The sequence below is a fragment of the Ictalurus furcatus genome, chromosome 6, assembly GCF_023375685.1.
Source record: "Ictalurus furcatus strain D&B chromosome 6, Billie_1.0, whole genome shotgun sequence".
NCBI classification, from domain to species: Eukaryota; Metazoa; Chordata; class Actinopteri; order Siluriformes; family Ictaluridae; genus Ictalurus; species Ictalurus furcatus.
In genome coordinates this window covers 25,217,203-25,241,627 of record NC_071260.1, presented here as the reverse complement: position 1 = coordinate 25,241,627, position 24,425 = coordinate 25,217,203, and the positions used below count along the sequence as shown (strand labels likewise).

Genomic DNA, 24,425 nt, shown 5'->3' with positions numbered 1-24,425 from the left:
AGAAGATCACATTGGGTTCCACTTTTGTCAGCCAAGAACAGAAAGCTGAGGCTGCAGTGGGTACAGGGTCACCAAAACTGGACAGGTGAAGACTGGAAAAACATAGCCTGGTCTGATGAATTTTGATTTCTGCTGGGACTGCTGATGGTAGGGTAGGAATTTTGCCCCAAAAGCATGAATCCATGGACCCAGCCTGCCTGTGAACAGTCCAGGTTAGTGGAGGTGGTGTAATGGTGTGGGGAATGATTTCTTGGCACACTTTGGGCCTGTTAATACCAATCAATCATCGCTTGAATGCTACAGCCTATTTGAGTATTGTTGCTGACCATGTGCATCCCTTTATGGCCACAGTTTACCATCTTCTAATGGTTACTTCCAGCATGATAATGCATTTTGTCACAAAGCACAACTCATCTCAAACTGGTTTCATGAACATCACAATGAGTTCAATGTCCTTCAGTGGTCTTCCCAGTCACCATATCTGAATCCAGTACACCTTTTGGGATGTGGTAGAATGGGAGATTCATAGCATTAAAGTGCACCTGATTTACAGGAATTGTGTGATGCAATCATGTCAACATGGACCAGAATCTCAAAGGAAAGTTTCCAACATCTTATGGAATCCATGCCACAAAGAACTGAGGCTGTTTTGAGAGAAAAAAGGAGGCCATACACAGTATTAGTTGAAAAGAGTTTAACATGCTGTGATGTTGATCTTACATTGACATATAACCACTATAAGATTTCAAAGTGCAATATTCTCACAAACAAATAGCATATGTTTTATTCAGTTTCTTTTTAGATGGGGTGCCAACTTCAATATGACCCCCTCAGTGACCCCCAGATGGTCCACAATTTTGCTGTCTTAACTCCCTTAACACACCTGTTGTGGATATTCAGTGCTCTTGATTGCTTGGCAAATGTATATTTGGGGGAAATGTACAAATTAGAGGCAGCATTAGTTGACTGGATAGCCAGTTGATCATTCATAGTACATCCCTTTTGAAAACGAACAAACAATAGAAATCCTCATAGAATTTGTAATGCTTATAATGGAAATTGTATTGGTTTTAATGGAAACTGTAATGGTGCCTGTGGGTCTCTACTGGTAATTTATTGCCTTCTGTTATTGGCATTGACATGTGATTATGTCTAGTGGATACCATTAAGGACCAATAATGGTAATGATTTTAATGATTAGCTGACAGTTTGTAGTGGAAACCATTAGAATTTATGTGATGGTTTCTATTGTTTTTTCAGCAGGAATAGTTTGGAATATTCACAGTCCTAGTTGATCATCTTTGTTGAAATATAAAGGCTGGTCACAGCTTCTAAGTGGAAGAGTGTTCAGGTGTTTCATGCTGTGCTTGTGAGCACACCTTTAGCTTTGCCCGGCTCCAACGTTTGTTTAATGACGTGCCACTATTGCACACGTAGCATTAAGATATTTTAGGAGTGAAGGCCATTCCAGACGCTGTTAGTAGAGGCTAGTATGTATTTAGTATGTTTGGGATATTTCGGGTAATACCTAATGGACGATGAATGTATAGCCTGAGGTGTGGATGAACGGCTTGAAAATGTGGACGTGTAAGTAAATAGCCAACAAATTATTTACATTTCATGAAGGGCGGGCTGTTTAGCGTGTTTATGTAAGTTCTGAGGTTATTGTGTATTACATGAAACTAGAGAAATGAACTCTCATTATAGGGACTGGTGGAACGAAGAAGAAGGAAAAAAACAAAATGTTATGAGGTTCAGGTAACTGCTTCGAGAAAACTTTTCCTCTTCAGGTATTTCTGACGTGAACCTGCGCGCACGCGCGCGCACACACATACACGCACGCCTACGATACATACGTACACACTTACACACCTGTTGCATCCGGGACCAGCAGGTAAGGTATAGTATCTGGCATTTACCTAGGTCAAGCTTCCAGTAAATTTTGAACTTGAAAAGTATTATCGTTTTGCTGAGAAGTTTTATTCGCTTAATGTAGTCATTTTAACGTTTAAGGAAACCACTGCCGTGGAGAAAACAGGTTTCCTTTCACATAGGATCTGTAATAGCTATCAACAAGACTTGATGTGGCGATGTAGAATATTATTCTCAGGTTGTTAATTAATAGCTTAAATGCTTTACTTATTATCAGTGACCGACGCTTGCGTGCAGTCATGTGACTATTTCCCCAAAACCGACTGATGATAGTCTAGCTGTAATTCTCTGCTGTTTTCGGTCTTGAGTTGACTTTCAGCAGTTGCACTGAGAGACATTCTCCCCCGCGTCTGTGTGTTTACAGGTGCTGAAGTGGCCAGGCCTAATGATATTTCTGAGCTTCTCATGAGGAAAATGCTACACTGTTGAGACGGGAGGCAACATGAGCTCACACGTTCAAGAGTTATTTCATGAAAATGCCCAGGTAGAGTTTTTGCTTCATGTTATTTTAATTTACATTTAAAGCATTTAGGAGACACCTCACACCTCCGGGGTTGGGGGTTCGATTCCCGCCACGGCCCTGTGTGTGTGGAGTTTGCTTGTTCTCCCCGTGCTACGAGGATTCCCTCCCCCGGTCCAAAGACATGCATGGTAGGCTGATTGTCATATCCAGAGTGTCTGTAATGTATGAATGGGTGTGTGAATGTATATGTGAGTGTGCCTGGTGATGGATTGGCACCCTGTCCAGGGTGTACCTCGCCTTGTGCCCTATGCTCCTTGGTATAGGCTCCAGGTTCTCTGTAACCATGTAGTGTAAGCGATATAGAAAATGGATGGATGGATTATCCTGATATCTTGCTAGTTCAGTAGGTCAGGGTGTACCCTAAAGAATAGCATAAACCCCTGTTAGAGGGAACGTCTAAGTTACTTACAGCAGGAAAAGAAAACACAAGTTAATGGATTTTTAATAAATGTATGCTAATGCTAAATCAGGTGTTTGGTGAAGAGGTCGTTAATCTTTGTTCGAAGACAGCCAGTGACTCAGCTGTTTGGACAGCCAGAACATTTAGCAATGTTTCTTTAAAAAAGAAAAGAAGAAGCCTAGCGCTGTCTAAAACTGACAGGTAATAAATCCTTGTTATTCTTTGGAGATATATCATATGTCCCTAACTCTCAGAAATAATGGTACCAAACTGTACTTTTCCTTGTCACTGGGCCGGTACTATCGAGGATACATCTTTTGTACTTTTACCTGGTAAGTTATTACTGAAATTAAAGATACACTATATCCATGTTTCCAGGTGAATGGTACAAAAGATATACTCTTGATGATATCACCCCAGCAACAAGGAAAAGTACAGTTTGGTCCCTTTATCTCTGACAATGAATGGCTTTACGTATATTCCTTTGCAGGGCTCTCAGATGAATGCTCAGCCATGGTGGAAGGTGAAGTTGTTTGTGTGGGAGCCTGTCCTGTTTGGCACCTGGGATGGTGTCTTCACTACATGCATGATCAACATTTTTGGAGTAGTGCTTTTTCTCCGCACAGGATGGCTTGTAGTGAGTGACATTTTGATGCTTCGAAAATTAATCAAGAGGATCAAACCGAATATGGACAAAACAGAAGCATATTTAGGGATCAAACCAAGACTATCTTTTATTGTGGAAAAAACAAACTAATCTAAAGCTTTGTTTCAGGGTAACACTGGGGTGTTGCTGGGCTTGCTCCTGGTGTCACTGGTCGTGCTGGTTGCTCTAGTGACAGTTATGTCAGGTATGGGGGTGTGTGAGCGGTGTACTGTGGGAAATGGGGGCGTATATTCCATGATCTCCATGGTTCTCGGAGGAAGAGTCGGAGGCACTGTAGGACTCCTCTATGTGTTTGGGCAGGTGAGAAGATTTTGGTGGTACACGTCTTGGTGCAAAGGTAGCAGTGCTTTTAACACATGGTGATAATTTTCTCAGTGTGTGGCAGGAGCCATGTACATCACAGGCTTTGCAGAGTCCATAGCCGAGGTGCTGACTGTGGAGAGTGTGTGGGCTGTCCGGGGGATCTCTGTAGCTGTCCTCCTGGCCCTGGTTGGGATTAACCTGGCTGGAGTAAAGTGGATTGTTCGGCTGCAGCTTGTACTGTTGGCCATCCTTGCTGTATCTACTCTGGATTTTATCATTGGAACCTTCAGCCATTTGGAACCTGGTATGTAAGTAGTATAGTAAAGGCATAACAAAGCACTGCAGTCACGTGGTTAATTGTGAGATGTTTGCATTGACATGTATCAAAATACTGACTTAATAGGAATGTGGTACCTTCATATGAATTAACTCTGATCTCCATGGCCAGTTGTTAAGTACCATCTATTTATAAATGGTGTAACTGTAAAATTGATTTTGTATAGATTTTGATAGCATAATTTAATTTGATCAAAAGCCAGAACCTAATAGCTTGAGCAATAATAATATAATGTAGAGAAGAGCAGACTGCTGTGCTTTTAAATGCATCAGTAGGAAAATCATAAACTTTTTCCACTCCATCCTCCTTTTTTAAGTAATTTTTTTTTTTTTTTTTTTTTTAATTTTCCCTTTTTAGTTTTAAATTCTCTGAACTCTGTTGTCCTTCACCCAGTTGTTCAATAGATGTCAGTATGGCGCTGCTTGAAAGTTCATTACATACTTTCACTTACACTGGATTTGAAATCAACAATATCATGAACTCAATGGGCAGAATGTTGGAGCTTTAATTTGTTAGCGCTGTCATAGTTGGAGTCCTGTTAGCGACTGTATCATTTGCTCATGCACGAAGGATCTAGATTTCATTATTGATGGAATGTACAGAAGATGTCTGCTGTTGTTCTTCCTGAACAGTCTAAACAGTAATCAGTGAAGTAAAGTAGGCCATCATGAGGCTGAGAAATGACGATACATTAATCAGAGTCATAACCAAAACATAAAATATGAAAATAGAAATCGCTGAAATTCTAAGTAATAAATGACCTGATATACCATAGTAGGGGATAACTGTAAAGTTCTCCAGATAATTAAAAATTTATTTTCAGTTGTTAAATAGTTTCCCGGATGTAAGCATTAATGTGTTAACATAAACCTGGGGGATTCACCTAAAGTGCAAACTAGTCTTGCACTTCAAACAGAAAGCAGAGGTTACTTACAGACTTCTGTGACAGTTCTACTCAGTATGTAAAATTTTAAAATTATAACCTGCTCTCCTTGGAAGATATTTCTAAAAATAATTTCTCTTTTAGTACAGTGAACTCTGTATTGAAGCACTCTAGTTTTCTGTATTTTTGATGTATTTTTTAAAGATATGGTTTAGTGGAAAAAAAAATCTTAATGTGTCTGGCAAGTACGTTTTTAATTTTGCACTATGGGGCTTATGAAACTAACAAAAAAAGAGACATCTACCTCAACCATGCATACATGCACACTTATACTCAACTGCATTCAATTATTTAATAATGTTATTCATATTGCTGATATAGTTTGACACAGTACAACTTACTGTGATGTATATATTATGCATACACAAATGAACAAAACCTAGTGGTTATATTTTGGGGGTAGCGATTATAAGCCACAGGAATAACTTTTAGCTTAAGCACAATTCAGTAGCAGTCATTTGTGAGGAGATGGGGCTGTTGGAATTTGCAGCAAAGACACTGAGGAGGCTATCCTAGGCTAAGAAACTATGTATATACACTATAAAAGACTTCTGTTACATGTTAGCTACATTTGGATTTTTCTGCTGCTGCTATTTATTATTATTATTATTATTATTATTATTATTGCCCAGAGTGCTCTGCAGTTTTCAATCTGTTTGATCCTGTCTCTTTTTCTCCTTGCTCTCTGAGGCATATTTTAATGGACTGTGATGTTTTCAACTCCGCTTGGACAATTTTTTCTTTTTTTTTTATTTGGTTGATTAATATGAAAAGATTTTTAATGAAGTTAGGCCAAATTTAGTTTTAGAATTTTTAGCTAAGATAAGCTTTTGTAATTTCTTCACATTTAGCTATATTTTAAGCTGTTACTCACCATGAAAATAGCCATGGTCGCTACCATGGCGTTAAATCACAAACTTTTTCTTTTTGCACTATTTCTCTTTGTGATGTTATAGTTTATGTCTCTTAAATGAGACCTCTAACAAACCCAACTGTTTTGTCTTTCATGTACAACCACTTCACCTCTGACTTGGTTCTTGAATGTTTTAAACATAGGGCAGTACAGCCTCTGATTTAAATTAATAATCTCAGAAATAGTAAATGAATAATCTCACAGCTTCAGTGCAAAACCTATTGCCTGATCGACTAAATTTGTGCTAAATGAAAATTGTGTAAATTTCTTTCCCCCACTGGATCATTCATTTGAAGGAACATTTTCTGCATTCTCAATTGGTGAAATCAAAAACATGTTCTTGCCAAGTGCATCTTTTGGATGTGCCCTCCCATCTGACCCAGAGTGCTCTGCAGGTTTTAATCTGAGTCTTTCTCCTTTTCCTATTTTATTGACTTGGAGTTAACAGACCTGAGTGTTTTGTCTTTTATAAACACCTGCTTCACCTGTGACTTAGTCCGTCAACGTTTTAAACACAGTGCAGTACAGCCTCTTCCTTAAAATAAACGAACAAACAGTATCTCAGTTTAAATATAGTCATTTGTAAATAAATAAATAAATAAATAAAATAATCTCATTTCAATATTGCATTTTCCTTCTAAAATTTGGTAATACCCCTGTTCTTCCAAAAGATATTCCAAAACATGTTGGTCCAAAATCTCCCATAGATGTAGAATTGGATTGAGATCAGCGAGTGTGAAGGCTATACCATCAAATGTACATAATTTTCTTCCTCATCAAATCATTCAGTGAGCCCTGTGGAATGGGGGCGGGGTCAACTTCCATCAGGATAGAAATGTTTCATTGTATGATGAAGACAATCAGTCAGAATAACTTTGTACTGATTTGCAGTGCCACTTTCCTCTAAGGGGACAAGTGGACACAAAGCATGGCAGCAAAATGCCCCAATAGCATAACAGGGCCACCAGATTGTTCCTTTGACGTGTCACCTGTCTGTATGTCGGTATTGGATTCAGAAGTTGGCTTTGCTAACTTGAACATCTTCAGGCAGGACGGAGCATTAAGGGAAAGTATTTTATGGCATTGATGCTATGACATCAAAGTGCACAGGATAGCCTGCAATCAAGATTTTGAAATGCTCACCCTCTGTGCCTTTCCCTATTACCCTTCGAATGTTCCGTACTGTCTGTGTTTACATTCCATTAAATCCCAGTGATAAGGCAACTTGCCATGATCTCCCAGCATTTAAGTAGGATGCTTTATTGACCAATGTTATATTTCAGTTTTTGGATAATGAGCAACATAAGACACTGTATTTGGAAATTGCATTAGGACATAACCATCGCTGCTTTGCAGGCATTAACTGGGAGGGCTTAGATTGAAACCTGGATGAGCAGATCTCTGTAATTACACAATATTTGGATATCTTTTAGCTTGAATTCAAACAAAAGAGAGGTAAATGGTAAATGGTCTGCACTTGTATAGTGCTTTTATCCAAAAGGTCTCATTTACCAACAAGCATCACTGGGATAGACTGTCCAAACAATTTTGTGCAATTACATTTTCACCAATTCAAGTAGTTTGCTGCAAAAAAGCACAAACAAAATTAAAAAACACAAATTAAAAAAAAAAAAAAACCCACAGCAAAACCAAGCATTTTTGGCCACAACAATCACAAAAAAATCCTGTACGGACTGATTATTTTGTTACCTTTCCTTTACATTTGATACCTCTAGATAAGTGTAAATGGAATGTAGGTGGAAAGCCTCTTAAGACTATTTTAAGCCTGTTTGAAATTGTCATCTAAAAGCTATTTGAAAAATGTTCTAAAATTAATAACGCTAAGGACAGGGCTCCGACAATTAAATTGACTTGAAAGGGCACTATGTGTCCTGTGTGATGTTTACTCAGAAGTCTTGTGTGCAGGAAGGGCCTGAGCCTTAAAAGATGGGGCCAGTATGTACTTTCACATTGGCTCTTCAGGAAGTCCATCCCAGCTCTTCCTGTTCTCTTGATTACTAACTTCCTGTCCAGAATAGTGAAAAGACGTCCATAAATATGATTCTCTCTCTCTCTCTCTCTCTCTTTCTCTCTCTCTCTCTCTCTCTCTCTCTCTCTCTCTGTGGGTTGAGCTGCAGTGAAAGTTGAGCAGGAGGAGAAAAAAAAAACACGGAAATTGGATTTAAAGCAGTGCTGAAATCTAGTGAATTTGAGACATGCTGTCCGTGGCTACTGTTGCTGCTCTTGCCTACTTGCATGTGTCCCATTCTTCTGGTTAACTCCTTTAGCAGCTGGGCCTGAGACCAGGATATACTTTTAGTTGGTATGGGGAATACAATTTTCCTCGTTTGTACAGGTTTTTCCAATTAGGCTGAATGGTAGCGGAGTGATCTCACTGCTGGCGGTGTGCCAGTTTGTTCTGTGGCCCACGCCGGGCACCACATGGGCGGCCTACCTGCCAGTGTCAGGAAAAGGGAACTGCCACGCATGTGTGTTTACAATTCGATAACCGTTTTAATCAGACAGTCAAGGCCAACACAGACACGCCAAAGACTAAGCAGCTTCTACTGACCTTGTTATAAAGACATCAGGTCTCTCACTGAGTCACCCTAAAACCATAGAAATTAGTGTTTAGTCTGTGAAACAGTCTGTGACCTAAACAAGTCTCTTCATTCCACTGCTAACTGTACTGATCAACTTAGTCACAATTATGTTGAATAATAATTTTATGGCCAGAAAAGATGTGATGTTATGAATGGTGTTCTCCTGAGATTTCTCTCTCGATTTCATTCAGTTGTATTGAGCACACATACTCTAGAGGCCATTGTGAGGACAAAAGTTATCCTGTCTTATATTTTGGCCCATTTAATTAAAAGGGAATTTTAACATTTTATTAATTTTGCTTTTTTTTTTTATTTCCTAAGACTTCTATTTTGTATTTACCACCTTATCAAATTGAATCTTAAATCAGAAACTAAATTAAAAACGGAATCAGTACTCTGAGTTGAGCTTGTTATTAACTCCAGTGCAAGATATTGACTTAGAACAAGGTTTTTTTTGTGATATTGGGTACATTAACACATTTTATGACTCATAACCATTACTCTTCAGTTTCAGTGATGTATTCAGTTTTGGCAAGAGTTATGTTTTGGTTGTATTTTATTTGTGATTCTCTTCTTCGGTATCCAGAATGTGCTTCTGCAATGGAACATGCATGACTATTGCAACGCCCCGGTTTGGACAGGAAACGTGTATGCGCTCATGGTTTTGGGTTTAGGGTGTTAACCGGGCTCACCCACATATTTGGCCTGGGACAAAAGAACAGGCAGGAAGGAGATCTGAGCTATTTGCTTGAAAGCCCCCAAATCACTTCCTGGTCCACAACTTCTGAGGAGAAGGGCTCAGACTAAAAATAGTTGTATGCAGGCTGACTTAAAAATATTACAGGGAAGGTTTCACTCACAGCTGTTATCATTTGTGTGTGTGTGTGTGTGTGTGTGTGTGTGTGTGTGTGTGGCTGGAGTCTGTTGTTTCAGTTTGTGTGCGTGTGTGAGTATCCATACTCTGAATGTCATGGCCACCAGGATGTACTGTTATCCTACTTGATCCCTGTCAGTAAGATTATTTACAGTGTGTGATTTAACAAAGTGACGACTTGCTAGAGTTTAATATGCCTTTAGCAGCAAAAATATATTCAATATATGGCCATTTCAAGGAAACTGCATCTCCAATTTGCACAGTTGGAATTACAAACAATATAATCCTAATTGCCAGTAATGTTATTCATTATTGAGCACATTAATTTATAATAACATTTGCTAGGCATGTGTATGTGCACCCTGAATGATAAACTGAAAAAGCATATTGTAACACTAGGATTTCGAAAATACATACATTTTCATATTAGGTGTGCACAATATAAATATTCATATTCAACAGTATTTATAGCAATAACAGCATTTAAATTATATAATTTATAGCAATATAGGAATGTAATGTAATATTTTGGGGGGGTGCATGGTGGCTTAGTGGTTCGCACGTTTGCCTCATACTTCCAGGGATGGGGGTCTGATTCCCACCTCCACCCTGTGTGCGTGGAGTTAGCATGTTCTCCATGTGCTTCAGGGGTTTCCTCTGGGTACTCCGGTTTCCTCTCCCAGTCCAAAGACATGCGTTGTAGGCTGATGGGCATTTCCATTGTGTGTGTGTGTGTGTGTGTGTGTGTGTGTGTGTGTGGGATTGTGCCTTGCGATGGGTTGGCACATTGTCCAGAATGTCCCCTGCCTTGTGCCCTGTGTCCACTGGGATGGGCTCCAGGCTCCCCTTGACCCTGTGTAGGATAAGCGGTACAGAAAATGGATGGATGGATGAATGTAATATATTAGCATAACTGAATGTATTACGAACACATTATAAAATACATTTATAGGTCAATGTATGACATGCTCTATATAAAAATATTATTTCATATTGATATGGTTTTCTAAATTGCATTACAATTTATATATTTAATTTATTTATTTTAAATTCATGCATGATGCATTGCAATAAATGATGTAGGAGAAAGGAGCTTACTCTTTAGCACCTCCACTTAGGGAAAAAAAAGGCTTAAGATCTTTTTCTGGTTACAAAACAAAACAGATTGCTAGATTATCCATTTTCACTTATTCCATCTATTTTGTTCTCTATTTCCTATTGTTCTCCAGCAATTGAAGTGGGAAATGAAGAATGAAATTAAATGAAGAAAAAATATAATAAAATAAAAATCAGATTGTATTGTAGAAGAACTGGACCCAAAAATGCATGCATGCATACTTATTATTTGAAATATTGCAGAATTACTGCAGCCACAGGAAAAGTGATTAAATATGTCTTAATCTTTCTTTCTTGATCTTGATTTTATTCTCTTTCTGTTGCTCTGGTTCTTGCTCTCTCCTAAGAGCTGTGCCTTGGAAGGCTAGGAACAGGCAGGGCTTCTGAAAGGGTGGTGACTTCCTTTTTGAAAAACATGTCATTAATCCAAGAGAACACATTCTTTCCCATCGTAAGATAACCGAGAGGGAAATGGTCCATGCTCTTTCATGGCCAAATGCTACAAATTTCTCTCACTCTCTGTGTGCATAGTCTGTACAGGTGAGGTTTCTCACATTCTATAGGAGCATAAAAAAAGAGCTGGACTTTATTTATTTATTTATCTATTTATTTATTTATTTATTTATTTATTTAATTATAGCACATGGCAACAGTTGTGTTCCATTCAGCAACACCAGGTCTTGAGTCCTGTCTCCATTGTTACTTATATTAATTCTCTCATGTTTCAGAGTTCAAGTGATTTCCTTAAGAATTATGTTTCTGGGCCTTCATAGTCAACTCTGTAATCTATTGTGTGCTGCAATATATTGCACCAGTGTTGCCTCATCTGCTCAACACAACACTGATATCTCAAACCGCAGTTTATACAAATTTTCTTCCAGTGCCTGTTTGTGGCTTGTTTGGAAAGCCTGTGAACACACCCAGAGTTCAGTCCAACATTTACCCAGTCATGTCCACAGTGAGGGCCTTTTGAACACTGCTTTTGCACGCATCTTGGCGGGAGCCTCTGTCCTCCCCCTGACACTTACATAAAGTCCTGATGTGGTGTGGTCAGACACATACACACACATTCAGAACCCTGCCCATGCTGACAAAATCATACATGTTTCACATGACAGTATGAAAAATCTACCATATGTTTTATAAGGTCCTAAGGAATGCACATTTATTTTTAGTATCTAATTGGTGTCATGTTCCCATTAAAGACCCTGTCACATCTTACACAAAGATATTTTCATAGAAACACAACACTTACTGTAAGCTGCCTATGTGGGAAATCAAATGCAGGCTTTTAGTGTTTTTATTCAGATTATATAAATAAGACAGAATTTTCCCAGCCAATGGCTGTATTCCAGTAAAGAGTTTTAGCGCATGAGAGCATGCCTTTTAAACATCAACGCCATTGTTAAGCATATTTTATACAATAGCGTAAGTGTTTTGCCATGACTTACTCTGTAATGTTTCAGGATGTAATTATTGAATATATGTGTAACAATTGTTTAGTGTTGACATTGTTCTGGCCTGATTTGTATTTTCAGAGCATGGATTTGTTGGATATTCAGAAGAGCTTTTATGGACGAACACTCTGCCTGACTACACGGCTGGAGAAACTTTTTTTACCGTCTTTGGAGTTTTCTTTCCTGCTGCTACAGGTAATCATCTTTGTTTATTTAACATAAATAAAAACTGTGCACGTTATCATTAAATACCAACCTGGTGAGCACCTATTATAAGTTTTATAATTACAGTAAAGCTTCATAAAGCTTTCTGTAAGGAGATGTTTGTCATTTATGGAAGGAGTCTCGGGTGTCAGTGCTTTAAAACAGTCAGTAAGTTTCCCATCACTGGAGATTCTTTAGGACTGTCAGGTTTCTCTGTAACATGACAAGCTCTGTCATGAGAGAGAACAAATCCAGGCTGGTGGGGAAAGGACTGTGAAACTAAATAGTCTTGTGGGCATTCCACAACATAAACAGATTAAGAAATACATAATGTCATTCTCTAATAAAAAAAAAAAAAAACCATCGCTGGTAAATTGCTTTGTTGTAGAGTGTGCAGAATTTGCTGTTATATCCGAATCATCGACTTTGGGATGGTAACAGTAACGCTTGCTTTGTGCCGGACCACATCACACCGCCCCACTGTTGATTATTTTCTTTAACAGCACATCCTGTTGTGTTTTATTCCTTACTGATTATAATCCAATAATTCTTTGACTTGCATAGATTGCGAGAAAACTGTGGTGATCAAGGAGAAAAAAGTTAATCCAACTTCACGTTTTAAGGTGAAGGCTCAGATGGGTCAGAAAATGTCGTAATATCAAAAAGTAATCTTTTGAGTAATTCTCTAAATTCTCAGAGGCAATCCATTTTTGAAATGTGGCATGTACTGTATAAATGAGCAATTGAACTTCTAGTTCTTTTTTTCTTCTTTTTTTTCCCCCCTCAGGCCTGCATTTTCTCTGTGTGTAGTAATTCTGTGTGTGTGTTGTGTATAGGTGTGATGGCAGGGTTCAACATGAGTTCAGATCTTCATAAGCCTGAGCACAACATTCCTGTGGGGACCCTGGCAGCTGTCTTCACCTCGTATGTGATTCAACATTTACAAAGCCCTTATCAATATGATTTTGACTACAAATTCTATTACTTATGGCACTTAAATACATTACAGTGTATACGGTATTCCTGTGTCAAACAGATGTAGAGACCATTACAGTGTTTATTTATTAAGTACTCAGTGTATATCAATGTAGAACTGTGATATTGCTGGATTTTGCAGGTGGTTCCTGTACCTTGTTTTTGTATTCTTGCTGGGAGCCATCTGTACCAGAGATGCTCTGCGCTATGATTTCTTAATAGCAGAAAAGGTAATATTACTAATGTTACTACCTTGATCTCAGAGGTCTAGGCTTTCTTGTGGTGTCACTCCACAGCATTACAGCATAGCTACTCACAGAATTAATGCAGATAAATAAAGAAATCTAGAACAGTGTCTCTCAGTCAGTGTGCATGCACTAAATAATTTTCGCCTTAGCCTGCCTTTAAATCTATTAGATATGGCTGAGTTTAGGAGTAAAGCAGAGGAGCAGTCTGTAAGCAAGTGCTTACTTATAAGCACATTATTGCTAGTTTAGCACTGTACCGTGTCACACTGTACCTTTATTTGAACCACAAAGGAATTTTATAGGGACATAAAAAGGGAACATTACATGGACAAGAAAGTTAGCAAAGGCAAAAACTTTATATTTTAACATATTCTTTTCTCTCCATATGAAGAACCAATACATCAATCAAAAACATGGACAATTTATAAGCCTCTTAACAAAAGTGTGAACAACTGGTGAATAGATGAAGAGCACTGTAGTGGATTGTAGTGTTCGATCAGACAATGATTCCTATAAAGAGGAGGGGAAAAACAGTTTACCTTGGTGCACACACTTACAGATTGCACTCTATAATAACCTGCATAAAAACACAACATGTCATGTGTTATAACCATGTAAGAGGGGTAACTCAGAAGGTTTCCTAAGTTCATGCTGCATGTGCTATACACGCCATGAGAGCAAATGGTACGAGACTAATAGCTGGGAAAAGCTTGGGTGTGATCCTCACAGGCCACACACTCACTGGCAGACCCACAGCTGCTCAGCGGGGGGATTTGCACAGGGGTGAACACCCTGCTCAAGCTTCTCATGTATCAGGAACTAAGACAGTAGAACTGCCTGTAAAGTGGTAACGGATATAATATTTGACCACACATCACTCATACTTAAACATTTTTTGTACACAAGTCAACGATTCAGTTTTTTTAAATTTATTTATTTTAATCTGCTTTGACCTTTTTTGCCTATTGCTGAGAATAGCTAGGCTGGGCATAGTTCTATGCACTCTCTTCCCCTGTGTTTAATATTTTTCCTTCCAGGTCTCCTTGGTGGGTTTCCTTTTCCTGCTGGGCCTCTATGTCTCCTCCCTGGCCTCTTGCATGGGTGGCCTGTATGGCGCACCCAGGGTCCTGCAGTGCATCGCCCAAGAGAGAGTAATCCCAGCTCTATCTTTCCTGGGACAAGGGGTGTGTATGAAATAAATCAGTTAAACATATGAGCTCAGAGCTCCAGAGCTCTATAACACTGCTTTGTGACAATGTCCATCATTTAAAGTGCTATATAAATTTAACTGAATTTAATTTTTTTGTAAAACTATAATACTATATACACCATAGTCTGGATAACAAGGAAAGGAACTAGAGTGTCCGCTCATGCATACTGTATCCTGTTTCTGTAAAGGTTGTTTTATGGACAGTCACATTCCTTTGATGATGAATATGATAGAGGACATATACTATATTCTCCCCCACAGCCTTTCCTTTAGTCTATTTATTAACTTTTGTAACCTGATGCAGTTTCTGTGACCTGATTAGTGGAGGACGTGATTAGTGCAGTAATTAGTGCGTTAATACACAATATTCTTTATCTTTATAATTATTTTTCATGCAAATGCTTTAGTAAATTTAGCTTTTTGTTAGACAATGCAATAGGAATTACATAAGTTTGCTTGGGTTTTTTTTTAAAATTTTATTTAAAATATTTCTCTCTGTTCATTTCATGACCTGTACTGAATTTACTCTTGAAGCTTAATTTCTGCCACTTCGAGTGTGTCTGGGAAGGCAGAACAGATAGTACCCACAAAAAGGAGGAGCCCCTAATTATAGAGCAATTGAGTGCTTTAAAAAAAAAAACCAACTGCAAAGGGCCAGCATGGCACATTGTGGCTTCTGAAAAAATATTGCACGCCCTTTTCCCTTGCCCTAACTCCGTCTGGGTCTTCTGTGTGGACTGAAAGAGGGCCTGAGACATCTTGCCTCGAATCAAAGCCCTAGAACAAATGCAGGAAGTAAAGCCAGGACCAGCCCAGGTTGGCCTGGCTCCCTGCCATGCACTACCAGGAGTACAAGCATGCCGACAATCGTAGTTACTCAACCTGAATCGCAGAGTATGGGAGAGCGAGAGAGAGATGGTGGAAATTGTGTGGCTTTAGGTGCAACCATTTGTATCAGAGTTCAGGGAAGATGCTTTCTCTGGGTTGTTATAGTTGGATGCCTCTACTCAGTTATTATGCAACATGCAGAGTTTTAGAGAATGAAAACAGAGAGAGTTTGGAATGTGATGTTTAATGTTTTGATTATTTTATTAGCGTTTAAATGCCTCACATTAATAATGAGGATGGTCAGATGTTCTTAGAGGTGTTGTTAGACATGGCAACAAGACAGCCAGTTCGTCTTTGAGACTGATACTACAAAAACAAACCGACACTACTATAGGAACTACTCCTGTGCCCTGTTTCTTCAATTTCTTTCCCTTGTTGTCTTTAATCAGTTGAAATCAGTATATGCACCAATCATTGTATGCACTGCATGTCAATTCTCCAACCACTTTATGTCTAACAGACGGGTCCCAATAAAACTCCAGTAGCAGCCATCTGTCTAACAAGCTTGATCTCCATGGCCTTCATCTTCATTGGTCAGGTCAACGTTCTGGCTCCTATTGTTACCATTAACTTCATGCTGACCTACAGCATCATCGACTACTCCTATTTCAGCGTGGCCATGAGCTACAATCTCCAAGTTAAGGAAAGAAAGCCTCTTATTGAAAAACCCAGCCCTAGAAAGTCATTAGTAACAACCAGTCACCAATGTTATGGCAGCAATGGTGCTTTGAGCAAGCCCAGCAATGGCACACTACTTGAGTTCACTAAAGATATGGACCAGATATTTACATTGCCTAGTGCAGACAGTACAGAGGAAGACAAAGCTTCCAATCATGTAGCCAAGGTCTGGGGCAGGAAGGCAAAAGTTCCTGCTAAAGAAACACTGAGCAGTAGTTTTGGGCTGGACTTGAACAGCAACAGCTCATCAGAGAAGGAAAAGGATGAGAAGGCACATGAACAAAGCATTGGCCCAGATGATGAGACCAGCAGTCAGACCGAGCTTATCGAGTCTGAGCCAGGAGGGAAGAGGAAACTGTCTCTGCCTACTCAAAGTCCTATTGAACTCCATCAGATCCCAGGGGAGATGTCAGACACAAATGGTGAGTGATGATGCTCTGTCCACAAATCAGCACACAGTGTTTACATAGTGGTCATGCACTACATTTACCAAAGCATCTTTCTTTATAGACACACAAGCAAAGCTGGAGGGATCAGATATCCGACCAATCCCGAATTCATGTTATGCCAAGTTTTGCAATCACTGGGTTTCCTTAATTGGTGTAAGTACAAGTGTACAAGCATGAAAAGTAGTTAGTAAAATCTTTTTTTTCACCAACTATGAGGAACACAACTGTTTTCATGAATTAGAAATTAATTAATTGACAATGTGTTTAATTCTCTAGGCACTGTGCTCCATTTTGATCATGTTTGTCATCCAGTGGGTGTATGCCTTGGTGAATTTTAGTGTTGCACTCCTCCTTTATCTCTACATAGGAAACATAAGCCCAGGTTTGCCAACAGGTAATTATCTTTCGAATTCTCTATAGTTATCTATAATTATGTGAATTGGATAAAGAGCCACACTTGTTGAAAAATGGGGGAAAAAAAGATTAGCAAAATGATTTTCCAACATGGAGTTAACATTAATTAATTAATAGTGTAAATATTTAGCATTTTCACCTTAATGAAAACATTCCAGTGTATATATTTTTGCTTCTCCCTGGTACAAATAGAATAACTGTCTGTAGAGATTGATTGCATTTTTTCCTGGGCAAAACGCAGTCTGTTGTGCATCTGTTGGGTGGGATATTTGGAATAGTTTGATGCTGAATTCGGCAACTGTGTGATATATAATCTCTTTCCAATGCCATGCTGTTGTAAGAGGTTGCCTGTCTGTATTATGTTGCAATTTGTATAACTTCAAAATCTATATCGGCTCGTTATTTCATTCTTTTTGTACTACACATTGCAGTGGTGCAGGTTTTTTTTTTTTTTTTAAATCCAAACCACAGGGCCAAAATGTTTTTAACAATACAGACCACACAATAGCTCCTACATAGACAGTGTTGTGTTTATAGGCAGCTTTCACCCCCACTGTACAAATTTATTTGTATATTTCAAATTAGGAAATTCAAAAGATAATATGCGATTGAGCGAAGCACAAAAAGTAGTTTTGCATTATTTTAAAATTAAATGTAAAAACTGGAAAGGTCACTTCAGCCAAACAGAACATTAGAGTTAAAATCATGCTGCATGGTACATGCATAGTACATAGGATTTACCTAATTGTATATTTTTAGTACAAACACAAACAGTGCTGTGAAAAAGTATTTGCTGATGTTTTCTGTTTTTGTGTATATCTCATACTAAATAGTTTTAGATTTTCTTATGGAATACAACATAAAATAAAGGCAACCTGAGTAAACACACAACACCGTTTTTATTTATTTATTTTATTGAAGCAAAAAAGTTATCCAACACCAATCACCCATGTGAAAAACTGATTGCCCTCTTAAACTTGTTAAACTTAATCTTAAACAAAAAATTTGGTTGTACTACCTTTAGCAGCAATAACTGCAACCAAACACTTCCTATAACTGGAGATCAGTTTTTCCACTTACTTCTTGGACTAGGACTTACTCCTACGCTTTGGATTGTTGTCTTGCTGCATAATCCAGTTGCACTTGAGTTTCAACTTACAGACTGAAGACCGGATATTCTCCTTTAGGATTTTCTGGTAGAGAGCAGAATTCATGTTTCCCTTAATTATTGCAAGTTACCCAGGCCCTGAACAGCAAAGCATCCTCACACCATCACACTTCCACCACCATGCTTGACCATAGGTACGATGTTCTTTTTGTGGAATTCTGTGTTTGGTTTATACCAGATGTAACGGGACCCCTGTCTGACAAACAGTTCCACTTTTGACTCATCATTCCACAGAACATTCTCCCAAAAGGTTTGAGGATCGTCAAGGTGTGTCTTGGCAAAATTCAGATGAGGCTTAATGTTCTTCTGGGTTAGCAGTAGTTTTCACCTTGCCACTCTCCCATGGATGCCATTTTTGCCCATTGTTTTTCTGATGGCAGAGTCATGAACAGTGACCTTTATTGATGCAAGAGAGGCCTGTAAGTCCTTTTGATGTGGTCCTTGGCTCTTTTGTGACTTCCTGGATGTGTAGTTGCTGTGCTCTTTGAGTAATCTTGGCCACTTCTGGGAAGGTTTGCTACTGTGCCGAGTATTTCCATTTGGAGATAATGGCTCTCACTGTGGTTCTTTGGAGTCCCAGAACCTTTGAAATAGCTTTATAATCCTTCCCAGACTGATGTATTTCAATCAACTTCTTCCTCATCATTTCTGGAATTTCTTTCAATTTTGGCATAGTGTATTACTGGGTAAGAACTTTTAACCAACTTCATGCTGGTGAAAAAGTGTTGATTTGATGGAACAGGGTTTGTGGTAATCAGGCCTAGTTGCGTCTAGTCCAGCTGAACCCCATTATTAATTTAGTTTATATATTTGGTGAATTAGTAACCATGGGGGCAAATACATTTTCACACAGGCCCAATTGGTATTGGATAACTTTTTTTTGGTTTGATAAATAACATTATCATTTATTATTTTGTGTTTATTCCGGTTGCCTTTGCTTTATCTTAGATTTTGTTTTAATTTCTGGAACAATTTAGCAAGAGATATACACAAAAACAGAAGAAATCAAATACTTTTTCACAGCACTGTATATCTAATTGGAAGGAACTTCCTCATGCAGTAGGACAATGACTGCCAACTCAACAAAGGACTTTATCATGGGGGGAAAAGTGGAAGGTTTTAGACTGGCCAAGTCAATCACCAGACCTTAACCCAGTTGATGAATTTCACCTCCTGAAGAGGAGAAACCTCTGAAAACAAACAACAACCTAAAGAATCTGCCGTACAAGCTTGGAAAAGCAACACAAAAGAAGAATGAAATAGTTTGGTAATGTCAGTGGGTCACAGGCTTGATGGCGTTATTGCAAGCAAGGGATATGCAACCAAATATTAAGTGTTATTAGTGCTATCTGTTCCAATACCTTTGCTCATATAAAAATTGGGTGGTCTGCCACAAACAGTACAATGCTCAAAGTTATTTTTTTAACACATCTAGATATAAATATCAGGAAATGAAAGCTGAAATTCTGATTTATCTTCTAAAATTCAGCTTTGATAAACCAAATGTCTTCAGTGTATAGCAAAAACAATAGAATTGGCCTTTCTGTTCCAATACTTTTGGAGATATATAGGGCACAAAGGCACACACATACACATTCACGCACTATGGACTACAGACAATTTGGAAATGCCTACAACGTTTGTCTTTGGACTGGGGGAGGAAACTGGAGTACCTGGGAATTTAACTCCAACCTTGGAGGTGCAAGGCAAACACGCTAACCACTAAGCCACTGTGCCCCATATACTAATATAATACATCCCTGCACCCAGAGGATAGGTTTTTCTGCAACTGCTATAATAATAAAAATAATAATTGACAATAATACAGTTAAACAAAGAAATGAACTTTAAAATGGACTAAGTAGTTTTTGAATTTGTATGTTGGAGATATTTTTATTTTAGATTTTATTAATATTTTTTTTTTTTTAAAACAACATTAAGCGATCACATTTGACATTGGTGTTTGTGGTTGTTGTGCAGTCACGTTGAAGTTCCAGGTAATTACATAAGCAACCATAATGGTTGTTACAAAAGAGACAAAATATCAATTTATTTTCAAGAGGCCCATCGAACCAAAATTACCAAAGACATAGCTCTTAATGTTATAGTGCACATTAGATTTATGCTGTTTAACATTGCAGCAATGTACAACAGTGTAACACACCTGGACTTATAGTACCTGTTTTATTTGGCATTTTGACATTTGACCTAAATGTTTTAGGACAGTCAATACAAAAAAGATTAAGACACTTGGTGATTACACATTTTTGGGTACATGTCCTCATTATGAAAATAGCACAAGACACAAACTGCTTACAAGTTGGTAACAATGGCAAGAATCAGTAGAGTTCTGTTTCTTGCGGCAGCTGCACTTTCTGCATTATGGCAATCGTATCAGCCTCTGGTACTGACACACGGTTATAACACCACAATGATTTCAGAAAAACAAACAAACAAAAAGAACCCTCAGCCAAATTTTGCCATATTTTGGAAGGCTATTTCCAAAAATAGAGCGATCAAAAGACCAAAGTCCAAAGGTTAAAAACAGTGTCATTATAAAAATATATGAAGCAAAAGTAGAGAGTGGCATTTGATCTGTAGTTATTTTGGAGAGTATGTTCATATGTCTGTGTGATTGAAGATAACTAAAAACAACAGTTAAAACCCCAGTTCTTCACATGTGGTGAAAAACACTTACCTCACTCATGTATACACATGTGCACACACTCATTCTTACACTCACATACTCGTACATACAGGCATGTTGAAAAAATAACTACACCCCATGGAAATGGTGGTTGTTTTTTTGTTTGTTTTTAATTTATTTATTATTTTTTGCATATTTGGACAAGCAAACATTTGATCGTCTTTGAAACAGTGTCTATTAATAAAGGTGCTACACTATCAAATTATATAAAATTAACATTTTGTAGTAATTTTCACATTTTAAATTAACAAAACAAAAAAAACAGATTAGTCACATAGAAAAAATAAGTACACCCCTACATTTATCACACCTTCAAATCCATAAAATTAGAATCAGGTGTTCAAGATTGGGTGCCAGTGATCAGAACCTGCTTAGAGAGTGCAGGAGGAACCTGTCTTATTGATGCCCCTCTAATATCTTGTGTCTGGTGTTCCCTTTGCTACTGAGGTGTGTGGTGTCATCATACCAAGATCTAAAGAGTTCTGAGAAGGCCTTGTGGAAAAAAAAGGTTGTGGATGCCTATGAGTCTGGCAAGGGATTTAAAAATTCTCCAAATTATTTGAAACCCATCATTCCACTATAAGGAAAATCATCTACAAATGGCGCAGATTTCAAACGACTGCCAATTTGTCCAGGACTGGCCGTCCCAGCAAATTCAGCCCAAGAGCAGACCGACTAATGCAAAAAGAAGTCTCCAAGAACCCCAAAATTTCATGACAGGATCTGCTAGTGGGTCTTGCAACTGTTGGTGTTAAAGTGCATGCTTCTACAATCAGAAAGGAAAGAGAATGCACAAATTTGACCTGCATGGGAGGCGTGCCAGGAAAAAAGCCTTTGCTGTCTAAAATAAGAAAATTAGAACAAGATTACAGTTTGCCAATGAGCATATAGGCAAAGACCAGGCCTTTTGGCATAACGTGCTCGGGACAGACGAATCAAAGATTTAGAGTGGTTTGGCCACAGTAACAGCAGACATGTTTGGCACAGACCAAAGACAGCTTTTCAGGAGAAGCACCTCATACCAACTGTGAAGCACGATTGTGGAAAGCATATGGTTTGGGGTTGTTTCGCTGCCTCAGGGACTGGACAGCTTGCATTCATTGATTCAACTATGAATTCTGCATCATATCAAAGAGTGTGTGAAGATAATGTGAGGCCATCTGTCCAAAAGTTGAACCGAAAATGGACCTTTCAATGGGATAATGATCCTAAGTACACTAGCAAATCCACCAAGGAATGGCTCAAAAAGAAGAAATGGAGCATTATGGAATGGCCTAGTGAAAACCCAGATTTGAATCATTTTTAAATGTCATGAGGGATTTGAAATGGGCAGTACATGCAAGAAAACCCTCAAAAATCTTGCAAAAGAATATTGCATGGAAGAGTGGTCAAAAATTCCAGCATGCCGATGCCAGAGACTGGTGGACAATTATGCAAAACGCCTCCAAGAAGTTATTTCTGCTAAAGGTGGCAATACTAGATTCTGAGGCCAAGGGTGTACTTACTTTTTCCACAGAGGATCATCACATTTATTAATATTTCTGTTGAGTAAATGATTTTTTTTTTTTTTTTTTTTTTTTTTTTTTTTTTAAAAAAGCCCATTTCCCTTGTGGGTTTGTTCAAGCATATCAACTTTATTTATAGGCACTGTTTCAAAGATGATCAAATGTTTCCTTAATGCTTTTGCTTTTAGTTCTTTTTAATATATACATTTTGCATTTTTGTTCCCTTGCTAACAGGTATAGCAGCACGTTTCAGCTTTTTCCACTGGGTAAAGAGTTCTCTGAGTAGCCTGGGCAGGTACAGGATGATCATTTTGTTCCTTAGCTCTTAAAGTGCCTTCTTTTGATTGATGACTTTTGTCCTTTGGCTAGGCTTTTAAGAGATATCCTGTACTAAATTTGGCAAATGTGAATGGAGGAAACTTTTGACATTATAACAAATTAATTCTCTAATAACAGTAACTCTCCTCATTTAGGCCGAAACAAGAGCTTCAAGACCAGATTGTAGTGACCCCGTCTTTGTCAGCAGTTGACATGGAAACCAGACAGTTGACAGAGGAAAATACAGACTTTGCCTTCCGAGACCGTTACCACCATTCATCCATCATCACCACCACAGAAGAGATGGTTCATCCTCAACTCCACTAACCAGCCTCTTCCTCCTCACCTCAGCATGGCCCTGATATAATGTTTTAAAAAAAAACCCTCATAGAACAGGAGAGCTGATTCAGGATAAGTTTACAATCATTATACACAAATAAATGTCAAAAGCTGATCTTTGATTGGCACTTCTCCTCTGAACTGTCTTCATGACTACTAGTTTGAATGAAAACTGTGTAAGCACATAGGATGTTTTCATGACTATAAGCCTGTGAGAGGAGTCTGACATGGATGATGTATAAATGTGGATGATGCTTGTGACTAGAAGTATTACAATTTGCAAGCAGAAGTAAAATTTTTAATTGAACTTTTTTTCATTCATTTATCTTCAGTAATTTGCTTTATCCTGGTAGGGATTGTGGTGGATCCAGAACCTATCCAGGGAATGAGTTGGGAATACACCATGGTTGGGAAGCCATGCACAAGAAAATTCACACACTTATTCACACCTAGGGCAATCCACCTACTGTACCTTTAAGAAGTGTAAGGAAAGCTGAGAACCTGAAGGAAATCCACATAGAACTTGTGTAGACTACAGAGACAGTAATCCAAGCTAAGGATCAAACTGGGGATCCTGAAGCTGCGAAGCATGGTATTTCTTTCGGTATACCATAATTCTGTTTTCTCTCCTGGAAAAATCAGAAAGATATGAAATGACAATTTATAAGAAGTGCAATAGAACATAGTACAGTATATCAACACTATATGTTATTGTGTGTATCTAAATGGTTCTTGAAACGGTGCTTGTACAGTATTGGAGGTAAGGATAAAAATATATTATGGACATTTGCTTCTTGCTAATCTGGTGTGTTGGTATATGAATATCTCCACATGCTGATTCACCACCTTACCGAGCCTTCGGCTGCATGTTAAATTACCGAGAGGTATTTAAAAAAAATATATGCTAATCAAACATAACCTATAATAACCTCATAACCAAAATAGAAATTATACCACTGAAGCATACAAAATGAAAATTCTCATATTGAGAAATCAAACAAATGCCTTATTTGGCTACACTGTGACTACCCTATTTCTGCAGTACAATGACCTTGTTAAGAAGACTACTGCTGGCAGGATTGTTCTTCATGTTTATCTAAAGTATAATGTTGGTCATTTGAAGTGTGCAAAAGTAATATTTTGCTTACTGAATCACATTCTGTGTATTATCTCCAAAATACCAAAAATTAATATTGTCGCATGAGGTCTACTGACCGGAAGGTCGTGAGATCAAATCCAAACACTGCCTAGCTG

General features: G+C 38.3%; 1 protein-coding gene across 6 annotated transcripts; it reads left to right on the top strand.

The window, feature by feature from the left end:
- Positions 1-1,177: 1,177 nt before the first annotated feature.
- slc12a8 (solute carrier family 12 member 8) lies at positions 1,178-24,038 on the top strand. 6 transcript variants are annotated; one of them, XM_053627295.1, is made up of 15 exons: positions 1,178-1,587; positions 1,708-1,758; positions 2,297-2,416; positions 3,346-3,492; positions 3,631-3,822; positions 3,898-4,129; positions 12,150-12,263; positions 13,109-13,196; positions 13,390-13,477; positions 14,533-14,679; positions 16,054-16,693; positions 16,782-16,873; positions 16,997-17,114; positions 22,749-22,809; positions 22,988-24,038. In XM_053627295.1, exons 3-15 carry the CDS (start codon positions 2,375-2,377, stop codon positions 23,157-23,159), a joined length of 2,133 nt encoding a protein of 710 aa, XP_053483270.1. In that variant the 5' UTR covers positions 1,178-1,587; positions 1,708-1,758; positions 2,297-2,374; the 3' UTR covers positions 23,160-24,038. The 6 variants fall into 6 exon arrangements, with proteins under 6 accessions (XP_053483270.1, XP_053483268.1, XP_053483269.1 ...); XM_053627293.1 differs by having other exon boundaries at positions 1,708-1,894; XM_053627294.1 differs by lacking the exon at positions 1,708-1,758.
- The last annotated feature ends 387 nt before the right edge of the window (positions 24,039-24,425 follow it).